General features: G+C 40.6%; 2 protein-coding genes and 1 long non-coding RNA gene across 6 annotated transcripts in view; 1 reads left to right on the top strand and 2 right to left on the bottom strand.

The window, feature by feature from the left end:
• LOC149035213 (uncharacterized) overlaps positions 1-1,186 on the top strand; it is a 3,400-nt gene extending 2,214 nt beyond the window's left edge. For both annotated transcript variants that reach the window (XR_016182479.1, XR_016182480.1), the window contains exon 4: positions 1,049-1,186. This is a non-coding gene — a long non-coding RNA (uncharacterized LOC149035213). The remainder of the gene's footprint in view (positions 1-1,048) is intronic.
• A 107-nt stretch (positions 1,187-1,293) lies between these two features.
• On the bottom strand, positions 1,294-11,950 carry LOC113668563 (uncharacterized). Its single transcript, XM_089192104.1, has 6 exons — positions 11,816-11,950; positions 6,864-7,821; positions 6,038-6,590; positions 5,344-5,540; positions 2,866-3,216; positions 1,294-2,263 (listed from the first exon to the last, which is right to left on the bottom strand). Exons 2-6 carry the CDS (start codon positions 7,814-7,816, stop codon positions 1,864-1,866), a joined length of 2,454 nt encoding a protein of 817 aa, XP_089048230.1. The 5' UTR covers positions 7,817-7,821; positions 11,816-11,950; the 3' UTR covers positions 1,294-1,863.
• A 4,117-nt stretch (positions 11,951-16,067) lies between these two features.
• Positions 16,068-25,856, bottom strand: LOC149035212 (uncharacterized). 3 transcript variants are annotated; one of them, XM_089192101.1, is made up of 6 exons: positions 25,722-25,855; positions 22,196-23,153; positions 21,432-21,984; positions 20,739-20,935; positions 18,280-18,630; positions 16,068-17,620 (listed from the first exon to the last, which is right to left on the bottom strand). In XM_089192101.1, exons 1-6 carry the CDS (start codon positions 25,774-25,776, stop codon positions 17,221-17,223), a joined length of 2,514 nt encoding a protein of 837 aa, XP_089048227.1. In that variant the 5' UTR covers positions 25,777-25,855; the 3' UTR covers positions 16,068-17,220. The 3 variants fall into 3 exon arrangements, with proteins under 3 accessions (XP_089048227.1, XP_089048228.1, XP_089048229.1); XM_089192102.1 differs by lacking the exon at positions 25,722-25,855 and adding an exon at positions 24,462-24,595; XM_089192103.1 differs by lacking the exon at positions 16,068-17,620 and adding an exon at positions 17,908-18,072 and having other exon boundaries at positions 25,722-25,856.
• Positions 25,857-26,857: the final 1,001 nt, after the last annotated feature.

Here is a 26,857-nt window from a genome sequence, read left to right as displayed (position 1 = left end):
ATACGTGATGTTTACGAAAGTCGCCTCGATAGATAAGATAGAGTAAATATACATGGCTGTGGTATTTGCTTTTTGCTGAGTTCCGTAGTTTTTTGTAAATTGTCCTCCAAAGTTGTATGAAATTAAAGTCTTCAAAAGTGTCACGACAAGCCTTCGCTCGAGTGAAATTTAATTTCCGTAAAACTCTGAAAAATAAAGAGATCCGATCAAACTGATTGTGGTTTTAGTATAGGTACATGAATGTCTTACAACACACGAAAAACGAGCGAAATCCGTGTCTCAAGCAAAATCGACCGGACCGCTCTTACAGAGACACTCTCTTAAACTTCCCCCTTTTAAACATCGATCAGTGGGGCGCAGTTGTGAGAAAAGATTAAAAATTTACAATATTCGCTCTTAAATTCTTATTTTACATTTACATCTGGTACATTAAGATGTTAAAATCCACCGCATAACCATTTGGCTCAGTTTACGTGAAAACTCAGCGATGGATGTTAGACACTTCCTCAGACTTTCCTGTGTAATTTTTGTGATGAAGAGAACAGTGTGTGTAAACTGACGTCATTGATCTAACTTGTGAAGATTGCACAACAGTTGTAATCCAGGTTCGAAGGTTTGGTTGACGGAAGGAATTCCTTGTCCTTCCACGTTCTAGAATTGAAGTGGTTCACACAGTCGAAAATCCTTGACATACTGATAAGCTTGACCTGCCCTTCAGTCATGTCGCTATCAAGTCATGTCGCTACCTTCGAGAGGAAAGTCCCAAAAACTCAGTTACCACTTATGCTCATGGCAGGCAAGCGTACGGTCAAGGTTATCATTAGCTTCTCAAGGAAAACGAAATATAGCAATTAATGAAAAAAAACCCCGTAAAACTGCGCCAATCAACAATATAACAAGACTATCACTTCACAGTAAAAAAAGTTTAACCTTCAAACTCTGTTGGCATGGCAATCGCAGTAGTTACATCCCACCCAAAAAGGAAATTTTTTTTCGAACTACATTACCCATAATAACTTTCCTCAGTTGTGTTATCTTTTGCCAACAGGGCATCCGAGCCAGTATGACGCCTGCGACTGACACTTGCAAGTACTCATGGATCAGGGACTTTAAGATTGGGGTGTTGTTTCGATTACCGCGAACGGCAAACGTCAAGTTCTCATTTAACGTAGCTCTTAGCGCGCAGTTTAAAACTTGTAGGTCTCAGTTGAACGTGAGGAGTGCTGTTTTGTGGTAAGTGATTTACGAAAAAGTTCTTCTCATACTTCAAGACTCTAAATTCACGTAATCACGTTTTCTGCTTATTTTTCCTTCTTTTATTATCTGAAATACCCTCTGACACTTAAGTGTTTTTGAAACAACAAAACAGTGGACAGTTGAAGCGAATCTTCGCATCTACTCATAGATATTGACAGATTTAGACACTAAAACTACAACCTTTCTTTGAAAGATGTCTAATGGTAAGTGTAATGGAAAACGGGTCAAAAGCATTGGGTTCGAGACTTGGACGGGTCATTGTGCTATGTTCTTGGGCAAAACACTTTACTCTACAAAGTACTAGCGATTTGTCAGGGAAGCCTGATGAAATGCTGGGGGGATAATCCTGCAATAGATTAGCTTCACATCTAGGGGGGAAGTAGTAATATTCCTAGTCGCTTCATGCTAAGGAAACTGGGCTAAGGTTCGGCTGGGCGGGCCACTTAGCTCACGTACAGACTTTTTTTTTTTACTAAAACAGCGCTTTTATAAAGCGTTGGAACGGCTAAGACCTTTAACTCTTATTAATGTTTTGTTTGAACAAAAAAACCGACAGCTGCATACAATGTCTCTATAGCTACATGCTCACAGGCTCGCCTGTGTATCTCATACTTCTTGGACATCATGGTCCTCCATGAGAAATTCAGCGGCTTGTGCTTCAACGCATGCTCGGTAACCTTCACGATGATAGGCGGAGAATTGCAAAGGTGTGAAAAATTGATTGGCAGTAGAGGTGTTTGGGAACCTGTCACAGAGGAGCTCAGACAAACCGCTTAGGCAGGACTTTTTGTTGCAGTACTCACAGCAACAGAAGGTCAACTTATCGACTTCCTCCCCAGTCAAATACGGACTATTTCCCCAGTCATTCGGCTCCAGATTAAAACCAAATTCTTCCCAGGTTTTGACCTCGCTTTGATCATCTTTGCGTGGACTTCGTGGCCTTATCATCATAATTTCACCTTCACCATCTTTGCCACCGTCATCTTTGTAGTACTCAACTTTAAATCTAAGCGGAAAAGAATGAATGCTTTTAGTCAATTTGAAGAGCTCATACAACCTCCATTGAATCAAAGGAACTCTATGGATTAACCTCTAAGAGTGACTAGCACCTAATTTCAACCTTACTCCTGAATCAAACATTTAGGCCACGAGGATAAAGTAAGTTATTAGCAACTAATGAAGCTCTAATTGAATTGATTACTGAACAAATGCTCGTGGCCCAATGCCTTTCAATGCCTTTTAATGCCTTTCAAGCTATGAAGAACGAGCCGCTAGACTGCTATTGACAACGGTGGAGTCTTGCCATCACAAACTTGAGGCCATATCTTCCCTTACATTAGACTTGAAACAGTGTATACCACTGATATACCCTGAATATCTCGAGCCCACATCAACTGATTGGTCCCTAAGAGGAGTAGGAGAAGGATCGAGATACAAGGATTTCAATGTATTTTGAATTTCTTACTATAATGAAAAATTCTTCTACCAGACACAATTCTTCTCTTCCAGGATGTTAGTTTTTTTTCTGTTAGTTATGGACACATTCCCCATGTAGACAATTTCTTACTATCGAAGGTAAAAAAAATTGGTACATGAGAAAATACATACCTGTAATATCTTGGTTTCCTTACATCCGGTTTATTTGGTTTTACGAAGGTGTCTAACAGGTCTGAAATGACGTCACGACCTCCCTGGCCAATAAACGAACAGTTTAGCTCGGTACGAGCGAGCATCAGTGCTTTCAGAAGGTCATCTCCATACCTCTTCTCATCAGAGGTGTAACCACCATTCACTACAACAATTTTCTTGAGTTTTTTCTTTAACAATGGTAGAATCCCGGTATTTTCCATGTGGCCTCCGTCGCTGAGTAGCATCACAGGAGGGGGCATGGATCCGATGTTCTCAACGGAAAGGGTTTCTCTGACAAACTCCACGAAAGACACGTGTACAATAAACCACCTTTGAAAAAAGACGCAATAGATCAGGAATGACGATCTGGGTTACAAGGTGTGTTTTTCAAACTGTGGGTAATGTCATTAGCGAACCTGTGCCTTGTGGCATGCGACAATTTCAATATACTACCAGGCAGCAACATCCTTTCTTTGCAAGAATTTTTTGACACCATAATTAGACACGGCGTTGAGTGAGTACTCTTTGCTAAACACAGCACGAGTCCCCTTTGAAAAATCCTGACTTCGCCCGGGGGCAGTAAGTTACAAGAACGAAAGAAAGTTATTTACTAGGAGCTATCTTCATAGCGCCAAACACCAAATTCACCAGAATAGCGTCGGGTAGTCATCTGTTGAGATTTAACTTTTAAATCTTGGGATCGAAAGGATGAAGAAGACAATGTTTTGTATGAGTTTAGCTTGGGATCAACGGTTCGGTTCAAAAGCTATGCACAGTTGTTCGAAAAGCGGTTGGCGATAATCCAGGATTAAAAGTTTAACGTGTCCTTGAAAGCGTATTTATTACGGCTTACTTTTTGAGCGGTTTCACCTTAGTCCAAGAAAAATCTGAAGGAAAAAAAACTGCCTGCAAGGCAGCAAAACAAAATAAAAAACTGTTGGCCAACCCTCGGTTAGCTTAATCGTGCTTTGAACAACCCTGCTCTCAGGACTTTTCAGTGTCTGTTGTTGTACGTTTAGTGGGACGAGAGCAATCCGAACCAAATGTTTTGTTCTGGAAGATTCACACCATCCTCTCTAAAGGTAATAAGTGCTTGAACTACATGCGTCATATTCACCCACGTTTTCTGACGCTTCGCGTGGTTTGTACGCTTTTACTTATTTCAATTTCGGTCCTCATTAACTCCTTCGAACATTTAATTTCTTCTGGCCTGTTCCTGCCATTCGGTTAGTAAAATGGAGCGAACTAGAAAACGGTGCGAAAGTTGTGGCGGAGCAAAACCGAGAGAGGCTTGGGCCGGTTTCTCAGAGTTCTTTACGCGACCCGACCCAAGCCTCGCTCGTTTTTTCTCTACTTCGCTATTATTGCGGTGTTTACTATCGTGCCTCGTTTTGCAACGACTGAATTCTGTGATTTCCAAAGGTTTTGTACTTAAGCGGAAATTGAACTCCGTATCGCGCAATTTTGATCTGAAATTATACGTGCGCTCGTTCGATTTGGAATCACGCGTATGATTTCAGACCTAATAATATACATGAAAAATTATTCAGTCCTGATTGATTAAGATAAATGCAGTTTTCAGGTAATTCAGAGCAGAAGAGAGTTAATTCAGTGTAGAAGAGGGTTAATTAAGTGCAAAAAAAGTTACAAACCAGACATTCTTATTGGTCAATAATCAAAGAAACTCACAGATAGCAATCAAATGCGAGCCTTGGATGTCGCAACAAAATTTGAAAATTTGAAAATTTGCGAGCGGAACAATGGCAGACGTTCTAAGTAGGTTTTCTTTCGCCACCGCGGCTGAAAAACAGCTCAAACAACGAAAAAATTGTAAAAAGCACTGCTTTTTGGTTGTCGGTTTGGAAAAAGCGTTGTTTAGAGAAGGGAATTGCCAAGGAAATCGAAAATTACGAGCCAACCCAGCTTAACACTTTGCTCGAGCGATCCAACGCCGAAATGAAAAAACAAACATGGTTAAACCTCGGAAACGACGATTCCATTTCATCGAGAGTGATTCGGACACAGACTGAACAATTGACTTTGAACTTTTTTGCCCCTTAAAGATGTGAGGATATCACTGCATATGATTGTTTTAATCGTAGGCGGTTTTTTTGACCGGTTTGAATAAGTTATTTTTGCACTTGATTCGCGCGCTTTGCTTATGCTTACTTATGATAACCTATCTCGTATTTTATCATTTATATTATTAACACGTAATCACATGATTTTTCTCGTGCAATTTGGAATAAACAAGCACTTGTTAATTTTTTCAAAGACCACAAATTGCACGAGCCCGTGGGGCGAGTCCAATTTTGTTAGTCTTTAAAATAATTACTCGTGCTTGTTTATTCCAAATAACACTCGAAATCATGTGATTACCACTCACTCCACTCAGTTCAATTACCATTATTAAGACATTCAGTCAGTGATATGTGCACTAATTTACACAATGCTGACCTGGCTATCTTCTCCCATAACTTTGGTTTCCCAGCTCCTGTGTCGGCGAAAGCTCCAATGAAGGCCAAAATCAGGTGAATTACGAAGAATACAATTACTCCAACCTCGATTGACCTTTCACCGCCGCTAGTGAAATAGACCGCTGGCACAGCGATCAACGGAAGACCCCGGAGAAAGTTTATAAGAAGAGGCAGAGGCTGTTAAAAAGACATAAATGAATAAGAAATTGTGCTGCATTATTTGGTTATCTAATCATTTTGATCGCGTTGATGAATCCCCATGAAAGAGAAAACACTTACTTGGAGCGTAATGAGAGTAGCAAACTGATTTCATACTTCCCCTGAGAGAATCAACCTATAACACTGTCTCTCTATTTGGATTTTATTCCAACAACAATCATTCTCAAGTTTGAGCGCTTTTCGATCGAGTGCCGTAAAACCAGGACCAAAAGATTCACGAAAGCCAATCGGAGGAAAGAAAAAATGCAAAAAGCGTGGGAATCACAAGTGGCCAAGCTGTGTTTGGTTTCAGTATTTAACTCTGATTGGTCGAGAGCGAGGATGGCGCGAGTTTTCCAGACCAGTTACATGGCAAAGTAAAGCACAAGCAAAGAAATCCCGCATTATTTTCGACACAATTGAAGATAGCTCTACTTTTAGACCTTTAGCATCAAGTATCCCGAAAAGATTCTCACCTTCATGATACAGGACTCTTCTTTAACCGCCTTCATGTCACTGACCATCGAAGCCCCCATTTCAAATCCCAAAATCGTAGAAAGACGCATCACTTGTAGAGCATCGTCGTACCCTGAAATTGCTGCCGCAGACGTGGCCATGGCCTCATCTAATTCCACATCTCGAGGATCCAGCTTACCTTCAAACCGATTGACATCCGATGGATCTCGGTCTAAGCGCTCAATTGCTGTAGGCGACATTGTCAGTATGTCATAGTCTCTGTCAGACCTGATATTTTTCTCCCAATTGTGGACGGTCGTGTTTGATATTAACTCAGGTTCCGTGCCACGGAGGTCGGAAAGGTTCAAGGGTCTTGTCTCGGGTGGCTCATTATTACATCTCTCTTCATCATCGCTAAGGATGTCCATCTGTTGGTCTGTGTGCTGTTTGGACCTCTGTCTTCGGTTCTTCAGCAGACATGTCCACAGGGGGCAGAAGATATCTTGGAGTATCTCAAGGCATCCCCTTGTTCTTGAACTTTCTTCTGAGTAAAAGGCCTTACGAAGTTTCCATCTGCAAATTAGAACAGTTCATGTGGTTAAGTGAGTGGGAGGAATCGCATGGTTTTCAGAAAGAAGTAAGAGGGATCAGTCATCGCCAACAGAGTATCAAGGAGGAACTGCTGACTGCCAGTGAAATGCTAATGAAGGGGGGGGGGGGGGAATAAGAATATTACGTAGCCTTTCAGGGAGATGAGGTAAACTTTATCGTGACACATCCAAAGTCCTTCCATCCCCCCACCTCTTCCCCTCCCCCCTCCCCCATAAATAACGACCCATTCCTCACCTGTTAAAGACATTGACGAGCCTCTCGCGTGATTGTCTCAAATATGGCACAGACCACAAGACACACCCAGAGGCAAAGAGCAGCTTATTAAACAGTCCATCAGAATACCCAACACCAATAATCATGGCTTCGTACACTTTCCAGTAGATGATGTAAGAATAGAGATAGATTATAATGCCGTAGGACGTTTTGTCCCGGAGCATAGGAAGGACGAACCATAGTACCACACCAATCACCACAATGACCGCCCGACTCCAAAGAGGGATTTCAATGAAGAAATCATTTATTGCAAATGGAAGGAAAGTAAAACAGAAAAACAAAAAGAAAATTGTCGCGAAAAGTCTGAAATATTTAGACTTCTTGTCAGACAACTTTTGGGACAGAATGTAAAAAGTGACAGAGAGCGCCAACAGAACTGAAAACAGGATAGTCTTAGCAACAGGAACGGTTCCTTGATGAGAAAGACAGTGCTCGCGGCTTTCTTGAGCTGTAACGTTGTGGTTACTTGCAGAAGGGGCTACTGTAGCGTGATCACAATCCACTTTGGCGCGAAGTAACTTTCCGAAGAGGTCATCGATAATGAAGGCAAGTGGAAGTGCGTATGATCCATATATGACAATCGGTTCGATAATGGTGACAGTAAGCAGTAGAAAGAACATCATAATCGTATCAAGGATTCCTCGACATGGCTTCTCCCAGTTACAAAAGTAACCTGCTCTTTGTCGCATGTTGTCAAAGAACTCTTCATGCCATTCTTCGTTGCCCTTTGCTTTCTTCTCGTTCCTGTATTTCCAATCCAAAAATGCCGTGCCTGTGTAACCACCCCCTGACACGCAGCTCAGGTAGTGTATTTTTGCTCTAAGCTGGAGCAGTCTACGCAGGACTCCAGAGCATAGTGCCGCTGACCGTATGCCACCACCAGAAAAAGCCACGCCAGTTTCGTAAGGACTCATGGTACCTAAGACAAAAATGAAATTGGTAATCAAATAATCATAGAATGAACTCAGAATTTCCAGTCGGCAAATTCTGCGTCACGATTATTAAGAGCTCAACGTAGTCTCTAAAGCTCATTTTTAAAGCTTCAGAGCGCAGAACCCGAAGGTCTGACGCTCGATTTCTTATTGCGACTCATGTGGAACCCGTCCTTATTATCGCCTGAGGGGTGGGGGGGGGGGGTAGGAGGATTTTGATCGTGTCACAATAAGTCTACCAGATCCCTCTGAAGATTCCTTTTTGTTCTCCTGAAAACCATGTGATCTCCATAAAAATTCTCCGACTCCTCCCCCCCCCCCCTCCTTACCTAAGGCGATAATTAATGACTTTTCACCAGGAGCTCCTGCTTTTCACCAACATTTCTTTGTTTCCAACGCTCTTTCATGACGAAAAACCATCTTTCTCTATTTCATTACAGAGCTCAAAATTTACCATATTCCTTATACTGTTTAAGAAATTCTGAGTCAAAATTGTCATTCGGTTATTCAATTCCGTAGTAGGTGCCGGATACACGGTGGGCATGAGCTTGTATCTTGAAACTCTTTTCCTTATTCAGGCCAAAGAAGTGATCTTCGTTTCTCATTTCTGACTCGAACTGCTTCTCACAGGAGACCAATCAAATACTTTCTTTGCTAACGATCGCAAAAAATCAGATCTTGACTCGTTAAAGAGGAATACCTTACCACATTTGACACTGAGGCGTTTAAAGAGGATACTAAACTCGAGATCATGAGGGGTTTGGCTACATAGAATTATTGCAAATTTATGACAAAATGCAAAAGAAGAAGGTAATTTAGTGTTAACAACTGGGTTGAAAACGTAAATTAGCCACCTTAAAGTGTAAAAAAGCTGACGTTTCGAGCGTTAGCCCTTCGTCAGAGCGATTAGAAATTAGATCTGTAATCGCTCTGACGAAGGGCTAACGCTCGAAACGTCAGCTTTTTTACCCTTTACGGTGGCTAATTTACGTTTTCAACCCAGTTGTTAACACTAAATTACCTGCTATACTCTCCCACCGACGTAGCACCACGGTTTCTTTAGAAACTTGGCCCTTTATGCAAAAGAAGAAGTTTTAGAGCGCTTTTAAAAGTCATTTTTTCTCATCATGAACGCCGCCCAAAGCGATTTTTAGCTACGAAGTTAGTTGGTTTTATTCCTTTATTTGCGGACTTTCAGCCGACTCCTTACCTACCAGAAATTCTGATCTAGCGTGATTCAAGTGACTTTATTTTGAGGGAATCTTACTCAGTGTCCGCTGACTGAAGGAAACGTCAGCTTTTTGCATTTGACTTTAGCAGAACGCTTCCTAATTTGTGGAGGTTCCTTTCACTTCGTGGGTAGTCCTGTGTAACCAAGGCGAAAGCTCTTCGAATTTTTCCAGTGGTCATCTCCGATTTCCACGCCATCTTGAATGACTTAATACTCATGTTCTACTACGCACCGGTCACCTCGCGCCAAAGAACATTTGATAAACGACTCAACTTTAATAGTTAGCGCAATTATTGCTTTGTACAATACAGACCTGCAATTTATTTTGAAAGCCGCCACAAAAATCAGGTAGGGTTCTCCTGGAAACACACCCCTTTGTTTACACTTTACTTCAAGACATACGCACACATTTTCGGGTAAAAAATATAGACATTCCCGATAGCAACGACTGATGAAAAGCAATTTATTCAAAATAACGGTGTTGGTTTTCACGTGACGTCACTAAATTTCAGACTTCAGAACTATTGATCCTCCTGAGATTTTACTTTCATGATGTATTAGAGCAGCTAAAAACTAATATTCAGACAAATTTTCACTCCAAATGGGTTCTTGGTTTAGTGATAGACTACTCTTGAATTTCTAAGCTTTTGCGTGACGTGGCCTTTACATGACGAGCGAGAGAGCTGTTATGTTGGTTTAAAAGGTGACTTATTTAGGGAAATTCAGCTATCTGAACAGTTCTTGTATTAGAATAAAGTATTATTGTTACGTTTATGAGTTCTTAGAGAGATAAATTCACGCTTTTGTAGCAAAACTCAGTGACAGATGTTTCTGCTGGTTTCCGGCCGCCATGTTGGTGCCCATCTAGGTGGGCACCAGCATGGCGGCTCCATACAAATCTCTATAAATTTGGGAAAAACGTTTCTCCTCATATCTTCCGTAAGAAAAATTGCTGTGACCTGAATCTTGGCGAGAGTCTTTACATATCTAGCTTCTTTCTATTTCCAGATTCTAGACTAAATCGATTGAACGGTTTTTATTTTTTATTTTGATCTATTTTGAATGGCGTGACACTGAAAACCAGCAATTGTGGTAGGCCTTTGTTTGTTTGTGTCCACTAATAACCTTGTAAACGAAAAGCGGAGTTGTGCCACAAGTGGGAACATGAAATATCAACATTATCGGGGAACAGTCAGTCGAATGAAATTCGTTCACGGTTTTGGAAGGCATTAAAGGCCCATTTCCAACCTTGATGCAACGCGCGCCGCGACCCAATTCCCTGTAATTCGAAATTCCCAGATCACTGAAAACCTCCTAAAATCGTCTTTCTCAAGAGCCATCCTGTGTCAACTGTTTTACGGTAAATACATTCGCCGTTCGTCATTTCATAGTTTTCTTACAGTATTCTTACAGTATTCAGAATTTTGTCCAGAAGAATCCGAAAGTCGGCGAAAAGGACAGCGTTCAAATTTTTTCACTTTCTAGAAGCGCTTGAGGATTCTAAAGGAAAGAAAAAATACTTCCAAAAGAAATTGGTATTTTTCAAAGAGAAATATGGAAATATCAGACTGCCGGAAGTTTAGTTATTCGAAGACCGTGTCCGGTAGTGTCTGGTGAAAATTTTCTTAGTGTCACTCTTGGATCTCTTCGCACTTTGTGTACAAGGTCAGCGAAATGGAGAACGTTGGAATTTTTTCACTTTCTAGAAGCGCTTGAGGATTGTGTCATAAAGATCTTACGTACTTAATTCATCTTCTCCCACACTCTGTTTCCACATTTGGAACATTTCTTATCAAATGAATACATAGAGCGATTGTTACGTTTTTTCGAAACTCGTATATGGTCGAGGTCACAAACGTTATGAGGCTCTCACGTCAGACCAGCAACCATGGAAGCAGAGCTTATCCTTCGTGTTAACTAATCGGGAGTCAATCGCTAATTAATCTTTTCATTGCAACTGTTAACCAAGAAAACCTATATCAGAGCTCATCTATGAGAAGCGCGGCTCTCACAAATCAGAATTCGGCACCTTAAGATTTGGAATTGTAAAGCCAGGAGAGCGTTTATTTAAACGGGGTGACGCTAATTAATTTCAGACTAAAGCAAGTGACTACAGGGCAAAACAAAGGTATCTTAGCGATCGTTAAATTAAAAATTGAATCTAAATGGAATAAAGCAAGTTAACGCTTCGGAAGGGACAAATGTTCAGTTAATTTGAAGCTAACTCTTCAATTCAAGTCATGTCTCTTTGTGGGTCAAACTGTGAATAATTGCCTCAACAGACAAAATAAGCAGTCCACGGAGGAGGAGAGATTGCCTGTACACCCGATCACCTCTCTTTTCTCTCTCTCTCGGGGGACGTGATAAGAGAAAATACAACAGCGTAAGATTTCAAGTATCTTGATTTTCGCTACCCACACGCTAATGGAAGGTCGACACTCAATACTTGCAAAACCGCCCGAGCGTGTTAGTATTAAGCCGAATTTTAGGTTTTAACCACGAGAACAAATGTTTAGCGACCATAAACTAGTAATTAGAGGCTAGAAGCCCGAGATCTGAAAATAAAAAAAACTCATATCTGAAGAAAAACAAATGTGGACAGCTTAGAATTTCAGCTCTCAATCTGCTCTCATTGTCGAGCTTATGGAGTGGAATTTAGGAGTTTTATCAAATGATTTTGAGACTCCAAGCCTTTCATAACCTTAGCAGGCCTAAACACTCCTGATAAAGAGAGACTAAATGATACATACCGGTGCTATGTAGATTTTCTTTCAAGATAACCGCAACTGTCTGCAACTGTCTCCTGCAAAATCTCAACCTTAGCTGTCAATGGCCTCAAAATAAGAAACAATTTATTTTTCGTCCCGACTGTTTACTTTTGTTTCACTATTACGACTGTCAATCACGGAAAAGTTTTCCGTGATTGACAATCACGTAGTCAGCTCGTGCAAAGAACCTCTGGCCGTGACATGCACGCGAATGACACGTGTCAACATGCCGACATCTTATACTTGATACCTTGGAGAAAAATTCCATTCTAAGACTTCATTTTCTCCAGTCAAGTTAATTTCGTTTTGAAAAAGTGTACCCATTTTACTTTATTAGTGCATATTGTACTCTTCAGATGTGCGTAATCAAACTATTTTTATCACCAGAGGAAGTCAATGGAGCATGTTAGAGCGTTAATTAAGCCCGATCCAAATATCAAACAATTACGAAACAGGAAGATGAGGTCAAAGGAGCTAATGAGTTTTCCATCAGCTGCAAATATTTGCGGTGGATCACATTATGTAGCTTAAAACCACACGATCACGTAGAATAGAGAAGTTTTCGATGTCGAAAGTGTAGAAAGCAAGCTAGGGTTTCATTTATGATTTGGTTTGCAACTAAGAAACTCTTTACGGTGGCCAATTTTCATTTATTAACATTATCAACTCAGATGAGAAAACAAAGTTATCATTTAAAACCCCCGCAACCGATGCAGCAGCACAGTTCCTTTAAAATTTAGGATTTTAGTGCCTCTCTCTTCCAGCAGAACTTGACGGAGTTCAATTAGGGAATATAGTTATAATACTCCGTGAACAGTCGACTTATGCAGCATTTGCACACGAGAATAAACGGTCACATTCAAATTAATCGTTTTCTGTATTTTCTTTATCTAATATCTTTTCCTAATGTAATTTCCTTCATCAGATTCTTACCTTGATATCGATGGAAAATTATTTACCTAATAAAATTTCATAATTCGCTCTAAAGAGAATTTTCCATAACGCAAAATTCCTTCCCCGCCTTTGGGTGGCATACACTTTGAATGACTCTTTTCAAACAAATGATTAAAGTGATTTACATAAAGCAGAAACAAAGTTCGGCTAAATTTCGCATCATTTATCCGATCGATAACCTGAATGACTACAGCAGTAACTTGAGCGGGGATCATTTCAGATTTTGGAACAAAAAACGTAACCTATCCCCAGATTTCATTGCCCTAGAAATCATAACTAGTCTTTTTAAAGATTTCTGTCGAGGAAACGACCCGTATCAAAATTAGAGATTGGAGTAAAGTTTGTCTTTTGTACATTGCGAGAGTAAGTTACAGTACCAACAGAGTGTGGAAGCTCAACCATTGAAAATTCTAATCAAGCAAATAAATGAAAGTCACAGTTTTCTGTTTCTACCTACCATGTCAGAAACACCACTCGACCGAATCAATACACCCAAGTTATTAGGTGCGAGTTGATCAATCAGCAGAAAAGTTCGCTTAAGCAATCGTCAATTGAGCATCGAAAGAATTTACAGATTGCCCTGATTCTACTTTGGTTCACGACAAGTAATACACGTAGTTCACTTATCTCTATCTAATGAAGTGTAAACTACAAGTCCTACTGGTTATTTGACTAGCTGTAAACCATTTTGATTCATCGTCATTGACGCCAGGAGGTCAAATTTTACAGAAAACCTGTTGGCTCTCAGTCAACAACAATGGCACCGGTTGGTCACGCTGCGAAAAGTTCCCGCTAATCTGTGACTTTGCTAGCTCTATGTATCGCGTTTTTGATGTTGACCGAAACCTACTTCCCAAGAAACGTACTGGAAACCTGGAAGCAGACGAAATTTGGATCTCAAGCTGAAATAACATAGAGACAAAGACCACGTTGCCGTGGAAACCGATTTCTTCTTTGTCGAGTGCGCCGCTACACTGATGAGCAGAGCTGGTTTAACATCCAACGACTACAACGTTGTGGAGATGTTCATCTTAATCCTGGCCTGGCCAGCAATCAAATGGACTTATCCGCTACGTTCTCTACCGAGATTGGGAGACTCATTTTTCCTTGAGGATGAAGAAATAATAAATATCGAAGGAAACTAGGCAAATCAGCTTCTTCTACAACCTAATGCAAATGAGTTGAATAACTCGCAATTCCACTCCCAGGAGAATATGACTATTAACAACTGCGACCAACAGGAGTTTGATCTACTCTTGCAAGAAAGGCAGGAACATTCCAATCGGATACTAATTTTCCATCTGAACATCAACAGCCTCCAAAATAGATCTGATGAACTGAAACTCCTGAATGATAAGAATAAGTCGCAAATTATTTTTCTCTCCGAGACAAAGATCGCCAAGTCTTACCCGAACAGCCAGTTCAACTTAACGGGTTACAACATGACGATTTTAGATATATGAAATTCATATATTTGCACTGCGGTGAAGAAACGAAATTAAGAGATCCTCGCAGCTAAGAACACTACTGAAACAAGTAGTTGAAAATAGGACCTGAAAAAAATTCAGGCCCGTACGGGATTTGAACCCATGACCTCTGCGATATCGGTGCAGCGCTCTATCATTAGAGCTAACAAGCCAACTGGGAGCTGGTTAATGTGTTGCGTCGAAATAAACCATCCAAGTAATGAATGATGATTTTAGATACATGAGCCTTTTTTTTTTTCAGGTCCTATTTTCAACTATTCGTTTCAGTAGTGTTCTTAGGATCGTTTTCGTTTCTTCACCGCAGTGAAAATATATGAATTTCATATATCTAAAATCATAAAGCCATAAAGAACTATCGTCCGAGTCTCTGATTGTACGAATGATGTATTTTCACATTCGTTCGTTTAGCATTTATAAAATAAAATAGAAAAATGCATTGAATATTTCAAGTATACCTCCTCCCACCTCTCCCCAACCCCCTCCCAAAAAAAGAAAAACCAAAAAAAAAAAAAAAAAAACACTCAAAGGTAGAGATCTATAATTAGGGGCTTTCAAATCGAGAGGTCTGAATTCTAGTTTAGCCGCTTGTAAGGACAGTTGTAAGCAGTTGTTTCAGGGTCACGGGGTAAACGAGAAAATTTCTTTAATTCCCTTTCGCTTTGTAAGCTCATAAATCATTGGTACACTAAGCAGAGCTGCAAAACCACTTGCTTTGGCGGTATACGGTACTCCCTTTGCGCACTTCCTTGTTTACATGGCCGCCATGTTTGTTCAGCTGTCCTCACAAGCCACTAAACTAGAACTCAGACCTCCCGGTATGAAAGTGTAAAATGACCCTTCAGCAAATGAAAACTACACAATGAAATAAATTTTCCGGAGGGTTTGCTCTCATCAATAGTATGTGTCCATTTTGGAGGGGGTAGATGGCATGAAAACCGCTAGCCTCTCCAATGCAGCCGTCCTCACTACTATCTAACAACTGCCCTTAGGACCTTTAGCTCATAGCACCTTAGTGACGAGAATGAAGGAAATATCCCCTATGGAAATCTATTGACTAGTTAACAATTGATTGATTTGATTGACCGGCCCACATTTGGATTTCTTCTGATGGGAAGGTATACGAAAGGTTTCATAAGCTTCCATAAGAATATTGAAAATTATTTCTTCCGCAACTTCCCTTGAAAGCTTCAAATGCGACTGACGACCAATTAATTTAGGGCGGGGTGATAGAAAACAGCCAATTGTAACCTCTAACCGTCCATATATGACAATCGATGGATACAAGCGAAACAGGCCAAACCACTACCATGACCAGGGTCAGTGCCTCATAGTCCTTTGAACGAGTAATCCCTTTTCAAAAGCATGGAAACGAAGAGGCGTCACATACAATACCAAGTGCTTCAAGTTGCCGCAGAATGACTAATAGTCTTGCCCGGACTGAGAAAAGTTCGTTAATTGCACTGCCCGACCTCACCTGTTAATTCAAAATCCTGGTTGTAGGTGTGGTTTTGATGTAAACCTGCGACCTATTAGTCACGGTAAACATGGCGCGTTTAAACAGGCGGAGGTTAATTGAGAATTTGTTCATGCTTAGCGTGCGTACATCGAGTTATGGCTGCACGCGGGAAGTTTGGAGAGCACCAAAAATGCGTAAGAGTAGCTCGAGGCGCAGCCGAGAGCAACTTTAGCTTTTTGAGTGCTCTCCAAACTTCCCAAGTGCATCCATAACTCGATACACGCACAGCTAAAAGCATGAGCAAATACTTTTAAAACAGAGCGACAACAAGGATCAACGCGAGGAAACCTTTTATTGTGATACAGTGCAAAATTCTCACAACGCACACAAAAAAGTAAACAAACTTCCTCATTAGTTGGTCAAAAACACGCCACATTCTATACTTTGGTTTGAGCGAGAACATTTGATCCAGTTAACCGATAGCTGTGAATGAAAAGCTCAAAATTTACGGAGAAATGGTTTTAGATTTAGATTTTTTACGGCCTTGATTGTTTTGGTTTTGGTAAATTCCCAATTAACAACTGTGTACTTTATTTCCTAGGTTGAACAAATTTAAAAACAACAATGAAAACGGAAATTTTACCTTTAAATGTTGTTAATGGCCAATTGGTGAATTTTTTTGTTCCCAGTGAATGTCTTTTGGCTAAAATTTGCTGCGGCTGGTCTTCCGACAAATTTGCGAAACATGGAACTTGCGAGTTTTTTCGGCTTTATTTTTGTTGCTTGTTGGATGAGGACCTAAAAGGTCAACGCCCATAGAAAATTGGTCAGTTCTTCGCTGGTTTCTTCCATATTTCAAAGAGAAGGAAAACTGCACTGCAGCTTAACAGGACGGAAACTCTAAAGCCAGGTAAAAAAAAAAGCTCACGTCATCTTATTTACGCACGGGCGTGCTTCAATAAAGATTTCGTTCATAGCGGCTCAATAGGACTTATATAGGGCAAGCACGTACGCTATGTTATAAAACACATTAAGGCATTATTTTAGGACCTCGATGAAAATAGATATGGTCTCGGTACACTGTATACTTTGCAAATTGATGAATTTTTCTTCTACATTGGCAGACAGTGATGGGTCGCTAAGATGCCTAATGCCTGGTCATTGTGTTGTGTTCTTGGGCAAAACATTTTACTCTCCAGGGTACCGGTGAATTTTGAGGGAAGTCTGATGAAATGCTGGGGGGTAATCCTGCGATAGATTAGCATCACATCGGGGGGGAAAGTATTAATACTCCTAGTCGCTTTATGCCAAGGAAACTGGGCTAAGCTTCGGCTGGGCTCGAGTGCAGTCTTTTTTACAAAAACAGCGCTTTTAGAAAGTGTTGAAGGGCTAAGACCTTTAACTCTTGTTGATGTTTTGTATGCATGAAAACACCGACATTTGTATACAATGTCTCTAGAGCTACATGCTCACAGCCTCGCCTGTGTCTTTCATACTTCTTGGATATTTTGTTCCTCCATGAGAAATTCAGCGGCTTGCGCTTCAACGCATGCTCGGTAACCTTCACGGTGATAGGTAGAGAACTGCAAAGGTGTGAAAAATTGATTTGCAGTAGAGGTATTTGGGAACTTGTCACAGAAGAGCTCCGACAAACCGCTTAGGCAGGACTTTTTGTTGCAGCACTCACAGCAGCAGAAGGTCAACTTATCGACTTCCTCCCCAGTCAAATATGGACTATTTCCCCAGTCATTCGGCTCCAGGTTGAAACCAAATTCTTCCCAGGTTTTGACCTCGCTTTGGTCACCTTTGCGTGGATCCCGTGGCCTTATCATCATAATTTCACCTTCACCAACTTTGCCAACCTCATCTTGGTAGTACTCAACTTTAAATCTAAGCAGAAAAGAATGAATGCCTTAAGTCAATTTGAAGAGCTAATACAACCTCCATGAATCAAAGGAACTCTGTAGATAACCCATTGACCCCTAGGAGTGACTGACGTTAGGTTGTAAGAGGCTAACGGTATTCGAATTAGTTTCAGCGTGCTGCAGCTTAAAAATTTACCTTGAGCCATAAAGAAAAACGCACCAGGGATCAGAACAAACTAACATGGAACGAGCCAGGCTAATGATTGAGAAAATTGATAAAGTCAACGAAAAATAGGATAAGATTTAGCCCAATGCCTTTCAAGCTATGAGGAACAAGCCGTTAGGTAAGTGCTAAAGACAACGGTGGAGTCTTGCCATCTCAAACTTGAGGCCATATCTTCCTTTATATTAGACTTGAAACATTGTATACCACTGATATACCCTGAATATCTCGTGCCCGTGTCAACTGATTGGTTCCTAAAGGAAGAAGGGTAGAAGGAGGGTCGAGATACAGGGATTTCAACGTATTTCGAATTTTTTTACTATAACGAAAAATTGTAGGACCTGACAAAACTCTTTTCTTCCAAGATGTTAGCTTTTTTTCTGGTAGCTATTGGCACATTCTCCATAAAGACAATTTCTCACTATCGCAGGTAAAAAATTAGCTTATGAGAACATACAGACCTGTAATATCTTGGTTTCCTTTCATTCGGTTTATCTGGTTTTACGAAGGTCTCTAACAGGTCTGAAATGACATCACGGCCTCCCTGGCCAGTAAATGAACAGTTTAGCTCGGTACGAGCGAGCATCAGTGCTTTCAGAAGGTCATCTCCATACCTCTTCTCGTCAGTGGAGTAACCACCATCCACCATAACAATTTTCTTCAGTTTTTTCTTTAATAGTGGCAGAATCCCGGTATTTTCCATGTGGCCTCCGTCGCTGAGTAGCATCACAGGAGGGGGCATGGGTCCGATGTTCTCAATGGAAAGGGTTTTTCTGACAAACTCCACGAAAGACACATGTACAATAAACCACCTTAGAAAAAAGACGCAATAGATCAGGAACGTCGATCTGGGTTACAAGGTGTGTTTTTCAAACTGTGGGTGATGTCATCAGCGAACCTTTGCCTTTTGGCATGGGACAATTTCAATGTATTATCAGGCAGCAAAGGCGTGGAAAAGGGGGAGGGGGGCTGTGATTCCCATGCCGGCGTGGGGGTCGACAAGACTTCCTGGTGAGAACCCTCTGCTGACACAGTGTGAGGCCCCTTTGAAATATCCTGATGACTTCGCCCCTGGGCAGAGAGTGACGAGAACTTAAGAAAATTATCTATAGTGCCAGACACCAAATTCCTTGGAATAGAGTTGGGTCGGTATAGTCATCTACTGAGATGTAACTTTTAAATCTTGAGATCGAAAGGATGACGAAGACAATGTTTTATATGACTTTACCTTGGAATCAACGGTTCGGTTCAACAGTGGCACAGTTGTTCGAGATGCGGCTAGCGATAATCTAGGATTAAAAGTTTAACGTGTCCTTGATAGCGTATTTATTAGGCTTCACGTTTTGAGCGGTTTCACCTTAGTCCAAGAAAAAACTGAAGGAAAAATTTATTCACTAAAAACTGTCATCAAAGCAACAAAACTAAATGAAAAACTGTTGGTCAATCCTCGGTTAGCTTTAATCGTGCTTTGAACAACCCTGCTTTCAGGCCTTTTAGGTTTTGTTGTTTTACTTTGAGAAAGGCCATGGCAATCCGGGCCAAACATTTTTCTTCCCCATCATTCGTTAGTGTCCTGGAAAATTCGCACCATCTTTTATAAAAGTAACAAGTTAAGCTAGAACTAGTTAAGCTAGAACTACATGCGTCTTGTTCACCTAAATCGCATCTTTTTACCAAGAGGAAGAGAAACTTTACTAAAATAAAATAACCAGTCAGGTTCAAGGCTTTTTTGAAGTAATCGATACAATTGCAGCAAAATGAAAGACGGCTTTTTTATTTTTTTAATACGAAGTAAAACTTCGTAATTTTTGTCCGAGATCATTCGTATAATTTCAAATCAAACTCATGCCGTGCTCGTTCGATTTAGAAATTATTCGTATGATTTCAGACCTTATCAATAAAGGGCAAAATTACTGAGCGCTGATTGGTTGAGAGAGAGGGCATTTTTTCTTAATCGAGGGCATTTTTAGTAATCAAGAGAGGGCATGATTACCTGTTAATGATTGGCTAATCCGTTGCATTGCTAATCCGTTGCTTCCCAGATAAAAATAGACTGCGCGCGTGATTTTCCTTCGTATAATTTTTGCCCTTTATTGATAAACAAGTAATCCCATGAGACCTTGTACTATTAAGGATTAATTGCACTTGAGTTTTCAAAATTTTCCAAATTGCCCTCGTCGCTTCGCGACTCGGGCAATTTTGGAAAATTTTAAAAACTCAAGTGCAATTAATCCTTAATAGTACTTGGCCTCGTGTGATTACCTATACTAATAAGATACATGATTGGTTGACGGTTTGGAATTAGTGGTGTTTAGAGGAGGAAATTCCCAAGGAAACCGAAAGCTGCGAGCCGACGCAGCCTATCACTTTACTCGAGCGATTCTACGCCGAAATAAAAAAAAAAAGCAAACAAACATGGTTAAACCTCGCAAACGACGACTCCATTTCATCGAAAGTGATACGGACACAGACTGAACAATTTCTTGAACTGTTTGGCCAGACTTTGAACTTTTTTGCGCCTTAAAGATGTGAAAATATCATTGTATATTATTGTTTTGATCGTACGCGGTTTTTTTGACCGAACGCACATAGTTACTTGCGGGGTTTGAGTAAATTATTTTTGCACTTGATGCGCGCACTTTGCTTCTGCATAATTACGAGAAGCTATCTCGTTTTTTTTTTCATGTATATTATTAATGCGTAATCACATAATTTTACTCGTGCAATTCGGAATAAATAAGCACGTGTTAATTTTTTCAAACACCACAAATGTTTTGTTAGTCTCGGAAAAAATTTACTCGTGCTTATTTATTCCGAATTGCACTCGAAATCATGTGATTACCACTCACTCCACTCAATTCAATTACCGTTATTAAGACATCCAGACAGTGATATATGCACTAATTTACATGATGCTGACCTGGCTATCTTCTCCCATAAGTTTGGTCTCTCAGCTCCTGTGTCGGCGAAAGCTCCGATGAAGGCCAGAATCAGGTGAATTACGAAGAATACAATTACTCCAACTTCAATTAACCTTTCACCGCCGACAGTGAAATAGACCGCTGGCACAACGATCAATGGTAGCCCCCGGAGAATGTTTATAAGAAGTGGCAGAGGCTGTTAAAAAGAGATAAACGGCAAGAAATTGCACTGCATTATTTGGTTATCTAATCATTTTGATCGCGTTAATGAATCACCATTGAAAAGAAATACGCTTACCTGGAGCGTCGTGAGTGTAGCAAATTGATTTCATATATTCCAACAGAGAATCAATCTATGACACTGACTCTCCATTTGGATTTTATTCCAACAACAATTATTCTCAAGTTTGAGTGCTTTTCGATTGAGTGCCGTAAAATCAGGACTAAAATAGTCACGAAAGCCAATCGGAGGAAAGAAAAGATGCTTAAAGTGCGGGAAAACAAAAGTGACCAAGCCGCGTTTGCTTTCAGTATTTAACTCTGATTGGTCCAGAGCGAGAATGGCACGGGTTTTTCAAACCAGTTACATGGCAAAGTAAGGTAAAACCAAAGAAACCACAGATTATTTTTGACACTCAAAATTGCTTTATTTCCATGCCTCTAGCATCAGGTATCCCGAAAAAAATTCTTACCTTCATGATACAGGACTCTTCTTTAACCGCCTTCATGTCGCCGAACATCGAAGCCCCCATTTCAAATCCTAAAATCGTGGAAAGACGCATCACTTGCAAAGAATCGTCATATCCTGAGATTGCTGCCGCAGATGTGGCCATGACGTCAGCTAACTCCACATCTCGAGGATCCAACTTACTTTCAAACTGATTGACATTCGATGGATCTCGGTGTAAGCGCTCAATTGCTGTAGGTGACATTGTCAGTATACCATAATCTATGTCAGACCTAGCATTTTTGTTCCAGTTGTGGACGGTCGTGCTTGATATTAACTCAGGTTCCGTGCCACGGAGGTCGGAAAGGTTCAAGGGTCTCGTCTCTGGTGGCTCATTATTACATCTCTCTTCATCATCACTATGGATGTCCATCTGTTGGTCTGTGTGCTGTTTGGACCTCTGTCTTTGGTTTTTTAACAGACATGTCCACAGGGGGCAGAAGATATCTTGAAGTATCTCAAGGCATTCCCCTGTTCTTGAACTTTCTTTTGAGTAAAAGGCCTTACGAAGTTTCCATCTGCAAGAGGAAGAGGGATCAGTCATCACCAACAGAATATAAAGGAGGAACTACTGACTGCCAATTGAATGCCAATGAAGGGAGGGGGGGGGGTAAGGATATTACGAAGCCTTTCAGGGAGATGAGGTAAACTTTATCGTAACACAACCAAAGTCCTTCCATCCCCCCACCCCCTCCTTTTACTAGTGGTATATTGTGATCGGTTCCTCACCTGTTGATGACATGGACGAGTCTCTCGCGTGACTTTCTCAAATATGGTACAAACCACACGACACACCCAGAGGCGAAGAGCAGCCTATTAAACAGCCCATCAGAATACACAACACCGACAACCTTGGCTTCGTACACTTTCCAGTAGATGATGTATGAATAAAGATAGATCATAATGCAGAAGGACGTTTTATGCCGGAGCATAGGAAGGACGAACCATAAAACCACACCAATCACTACAACGACTACCCGACTCCACACGGGGATTTCAATGAAGAAATCATTTATTGAAAATGGGAGGAAAGTAAAACAGAGAAACAAGAAGAAAATTGTCGAGAAAAGTCTGAAATATTTAGACTTCACGTCGGACAACTTTCGTGACAGAATGTAAAAAGTGACATAGAGCGCTAACAGAACTAAAAATAGGATAGTCTTAGCAACAGGAACGGTTCCTTGACGAGAAAGACAGTGCTCGCGGATTCCTTGAGCGGTGGCGTCGGGGTTACTTGCAGAAGGGACTGCTGTAACGTGATCACAGTCCACTTTGGCGCGAAGTAACTTTCCGAAGAGATAATCATTAATGAAGGCAAGTGGAAATGCGTATGATCCATATATGACAATCGGTTCAATGACGGTGACTGTAAGCATGAGAAAGAATACCATAATCGAATCAAGGATTCCTTGACAAGGCTTCTCCCAGTTACATATAAAGCCTACTCTTCGTCGCATGTTGTCGAAGAACTCTTCATGCCATTCTTCGTTGCCCTTTGCTTTTTTCTCGTACCTGTATTTCCAATCCAAAAATGCAGTGCCTGTGTAACCACCCCCTGACACGCAGCTCAGGTAGTCTACTTTCGCTCTAACCTGGAGCAGTCTACGCAGGACTCCAGAGCATAGTGCCGCTGACCGTATGCCACCACCAGAAAACGCCACGCCAGTTTCGTTGGGATTCATGGTATCTAAGACAAAAATGAGACTGGTAATCAAATAATCATAGATTGAACTCAGAATTTCTAGTTTTCTAGCATCCTCCCAACCTATGGCGATAATTAAAGACTTTTCCCAACTTTTTTTTTGCTCAACGCTCTTTTCATGACGAAAAATCACCTTTCTCTATTTCATTACAGAGCTCAAAATTTGCCATATTTATTATGCTGTTTAAGAAATTTGGAGTTAAAACTGCTATACGGGTATTCAATTACGTAGTAGGTGCCGGATGCATGGTGGGCGGGAGCTTGTATCTCGAAACTTTTCCCCTAATTTAGGCCAAAAGAAGTGATCTTCGTTTCCCATTTATGGAGACCAATCGAATATTTTCTTTGCTAGCGCTCAAAAGAAATCTCAGATCTTGGATTTTTGAAGAGACATACCTTATCAGATTTGAAACTGAGGCGTTTAAAGACTAATCTCCACTTCAGATCGTAAGAGATTTGGCTTTATAGAATTATTGCAATTTTATGGCACGATGCAAAATTGCTGGTTTTCACGTGACGTCACTAAATTTCAGACTTCAGAACTATTGATCCTCCTGAGATTTTACTTTCATGATGTATTAGAGCAGCTAAAAACTAATATTCAGACAAATTTTCACTCCAAATGGGTTCTTGGTTTAGTGATAGACTACTCTTGAATTTCTAAGCTTTTGCGTGACGTGGCCTTTACATGACGAGCGAGAGAGCTGTTATGTTGGTTTAAAAGGTGACTTATTTAGGGAAATTCAGCTATCTGAACAGTTCTTGTATTAGAATAAAGTATTATTGTTACGTTTATGAGTTCTTAGAGAGATAAATTCACGCTTTTGTAGCAAAACTCAGTGACAGATGTTTCTGCTGGTTTCCGGCCGCCATGTTGGTGCCCATCTAGGTGGGCACCAGCATGGCGGCTCCATACAAATCTCTATAAATTTGGGAAAAACGTTTCTCCTCATATCTTCCGTAAGAAAAATTGCTGTGACCTGAATCTTGGCGAGAGTCTTTACATATCTAGCTTCTTTCTATTTCCAGATTCTAGACTAAATCGATTGAACGGTTTTTATTTTTTATTTTGATCTATTTTGAATGGCGTGACACTGAAAACCAGCAATAGGAAATTCTAGAGAGCTTTTTTAAAATTCGTTTTTTTTTCGTCTTGAACGCTTCCAAGAGCGATATTCAGTCTCTAAATTAGTTGGCCTAATTCTATATTTGCGGATTTTTCAGCCGATTCCCTACTTCCCAGAAATTCTTATCTAGCGTGATTCAAATGACTTAACTTTAAGGGAATCTTACTCAGCATCTGCTGACTGAAGAAAACGCCAGCGTTTTGCGCTCGACTCCAGCAGAACGCTTCCTAATTTGTGGAGGTTCCTATGACTTCGTGGGTAGTCCTGTGTAACCAAGGCGAAAGCTCTTCGAATTCTTTGTAATGGGTCCTTTACGATTTCGGCGCCATCTTGAATGACGTCATGCTCATGTTCGATTGCGCACCGGTCACCTTGTGTCAAAAACCGTTTGATAAGTGACTAAACTGTGATAGTTAATGTCTCGAATACAAACCTACAATTTATTTTGACAACCGCCAAAATAAAATCAAGTAGGTTCCCCTGGAAACTGACTTACCCCTTTGTTTACACTTTACTTCGAGACATGCGCGCATATTTTCGGGTAAAAAGTATAGACATTTCCGAAAGCAACGACTGATGAAAAGCAATTTAGTCATAATAACGGTGTTCAAAAGCAGGCGCTTGCAGTAGTAGGTCTTTTTTTGGGAGACACGAGAGTTGTTGGTGTCCGCTAATAGATTTGTTAACGAAAAGCGGAGTTGTTCCACAGGTGGGAACATGAAATATTAATGTTATCAGGAACAGTCAGTGGGATGAAATTCGTTCACGGTTTTGGAAGGAATTAAAATTTCTGTTGCCTGCAAACTACGCTTTACATAAAAATCTTCATGTCTCCGACCAGACCCAAAATTCATCTTCTCCCGCAGTCTGTTTCCATACCATACTTGGAACATTTCCTATCTAATAAATATGTAGAGCGATTGCCACGTTATTTTGAACCTCGTATTTGGTCGAGGTCACAAACGATACGAAGCTCCGACGTCAGACCAACGACCATGATCGGAAGTCAATCGCTAATTAACCTTTTCACTGCAACTGTTAACCAAGGAAACCTATATCAGAGCTCTTCCACGAGAAGCAAAGCGTATCACAAATCAGAAGTACTATCGGCACCTTTAAGACTTGGAATTTATTTATTCAAAGAGGGTGACGCTAAAGAACTGGGTCACGAATTTGAGACTGAAGCAAATAGCTACTGGGCAAAACAATAGCATTTTAGCAATGGGTATATTGATTATTAAATGTAAAATAAATGAAGCAGCTAACACTTCGAAAAATGTTCGGTTAATTTGAAGCTAACTTTTCGGTTCAATCGATTTCCAGTAGTCATGTCTGTTCGTGGGTCTAGCTGCATGTCGATAACAGCCTCGATAAACAAAATAAGCAGTGCACGGGGGAAGGGGAATTGCCTGCACACCCAACGTACCTCTCTTTCTCTCTCTCGGGGAATGTGATTTCCAAAGGAGGAAAAGAAAATACATCAGCCAAAGATTTCAGATATCCTGATTTTCGCTACCCGCACGCTAATGAAGGGTTGTCACTCAACACTCGCAAAACCGCTCGTGCGTGTCAGTTAATATTAAGAATTTTAAGGTCTTAACCACCATTACAAATCTTAAGCGACCATAGAGAGGAATACGAGGTTAAAAGCCCGAGATCTGAAAATAAAAAACTCATATTTGATGAAAAATAACGAACTTCACACAAATCTACCGTTCACCAAATTCTGCGGACAGCTTAGAATTTCAGCTTCAATCTGCTTGCTTTGACGAGCTTATACAGTGGAATCTATGAGTTTTATCAAATGATTTTGAGACTCTAAGCCTTAAATAACCTTAGCAAGCCCCAACGTTTCCGGTAAAGTGGGACTTAATAATACATACCGCTGCTTAATTTGTAAATTTGCTTTCAAGACAACTGCAACAGTCGGCAGGTCTCTGCATACACAGGACTACATAGAATCATCTATGCGTGACCGGTGTCATTCTGATTATTATTCTGCATTCGGACACCAGCGACAAGGGTACAAAGAAAAGAACGGCCACTAACAATAGGCGAAGTCTAACACAATTCGCATGCAACAGAACCTTCAAAGTGGTAGCAAATGTTTTTAACTTTCATCATTTAACAAAGCAACAATGACAAATATAATGACCTGTATATTCAATCGTTTTTCTGCGCAAGGTTTCGAGATAAAGAAAGCGAGAGGCCATTGGCGTGATCTCCAGTGATCAGACGACCTTGCCAGTCATGAAAAAAAGGTCTGTGTCGAATAGGACTAAAGAAATACCACCAACGGAAACAACGTGATTAAATTATGAGGTCACTTTTGATCAAGCGCTATTTTGTACCGTATTTCCTTGCAATGATAACGTCTGCTAAATGGCAAACTTTGGTTATCCGTGACATCATAAAATATTCTAACTCTTCCAAAACCTAAAAATTTTGCAACTGTCTCAAAATCTCAACCTTACCTGTCAATGCCCTTAAATTAGAAACAATTTATTTCTCGTCCCGACTGTTTTGTTTTGTTTCAACTACGACTGTCAAATACGGAAAAGT

The sequence above is a fragment of the Pocillopora damicornis genome, chromosome 13, assembly GCF_964200805.1.
Source record: "Pocillopora damicornis chromosome 13, jaPocDami1.2, whole genome shotgun sequence".
Taxonomy (NCBI): Eukaryota; Metazoa; Cnidaria; class Anthozoa; order Scleractinia; family Pocilloporidae; genus Pocillopora; species Pocillopora damicornis.
Note: the sequence above shows the minus strand (reverse complement) of the source record. Positions and strands in the feature narration are given on the sequence as shown.

Coding starts and splice junctions, on each gene's coding strand:
- LOC113668563 (XM_089192104.1), bottom strand. CDS start 7,816: ATGAGTCCTTACGAAACTGGCGTGGCTTTTTCTGGTGGTGGCATACGG. Junction 6,591..6,863: donor CTCGTCAATGTCTTTAACAG/GTGAGGAATGGG, acceptor TCTAATTTGCAG/ATGGAAACTTCGTAAGGCCT. Junction 3,217..5,343: donor TTATGGGAGAAGATAGCCAG/GTCAGCATTGTG, acceptor CTTTTTTCAAAG/GTGGTTTATTGTACACGTGT.
- LOC149035212 (XM_089192101.1), bottom strand. CDS start 25,776: ATGTATTTTCTTTTCCTCCTTTGGAAATCACATTCCCCGAGAGAGAGA. Junction 23,154..25,721: donor CCCGAGAGAGAGAAAGAGAG/GTACGTTGGGTG, acceptor TTTTTGTCTTAG/ATACCATGAATCCCAACGAA. Junction 21,985..22,195: donor CTCGTCCATGTCATCAACAG/GTGAGGAACCGA, acceptor TTCCTCTTGCAG/ATGGAAACTTCGTAAGGCCT.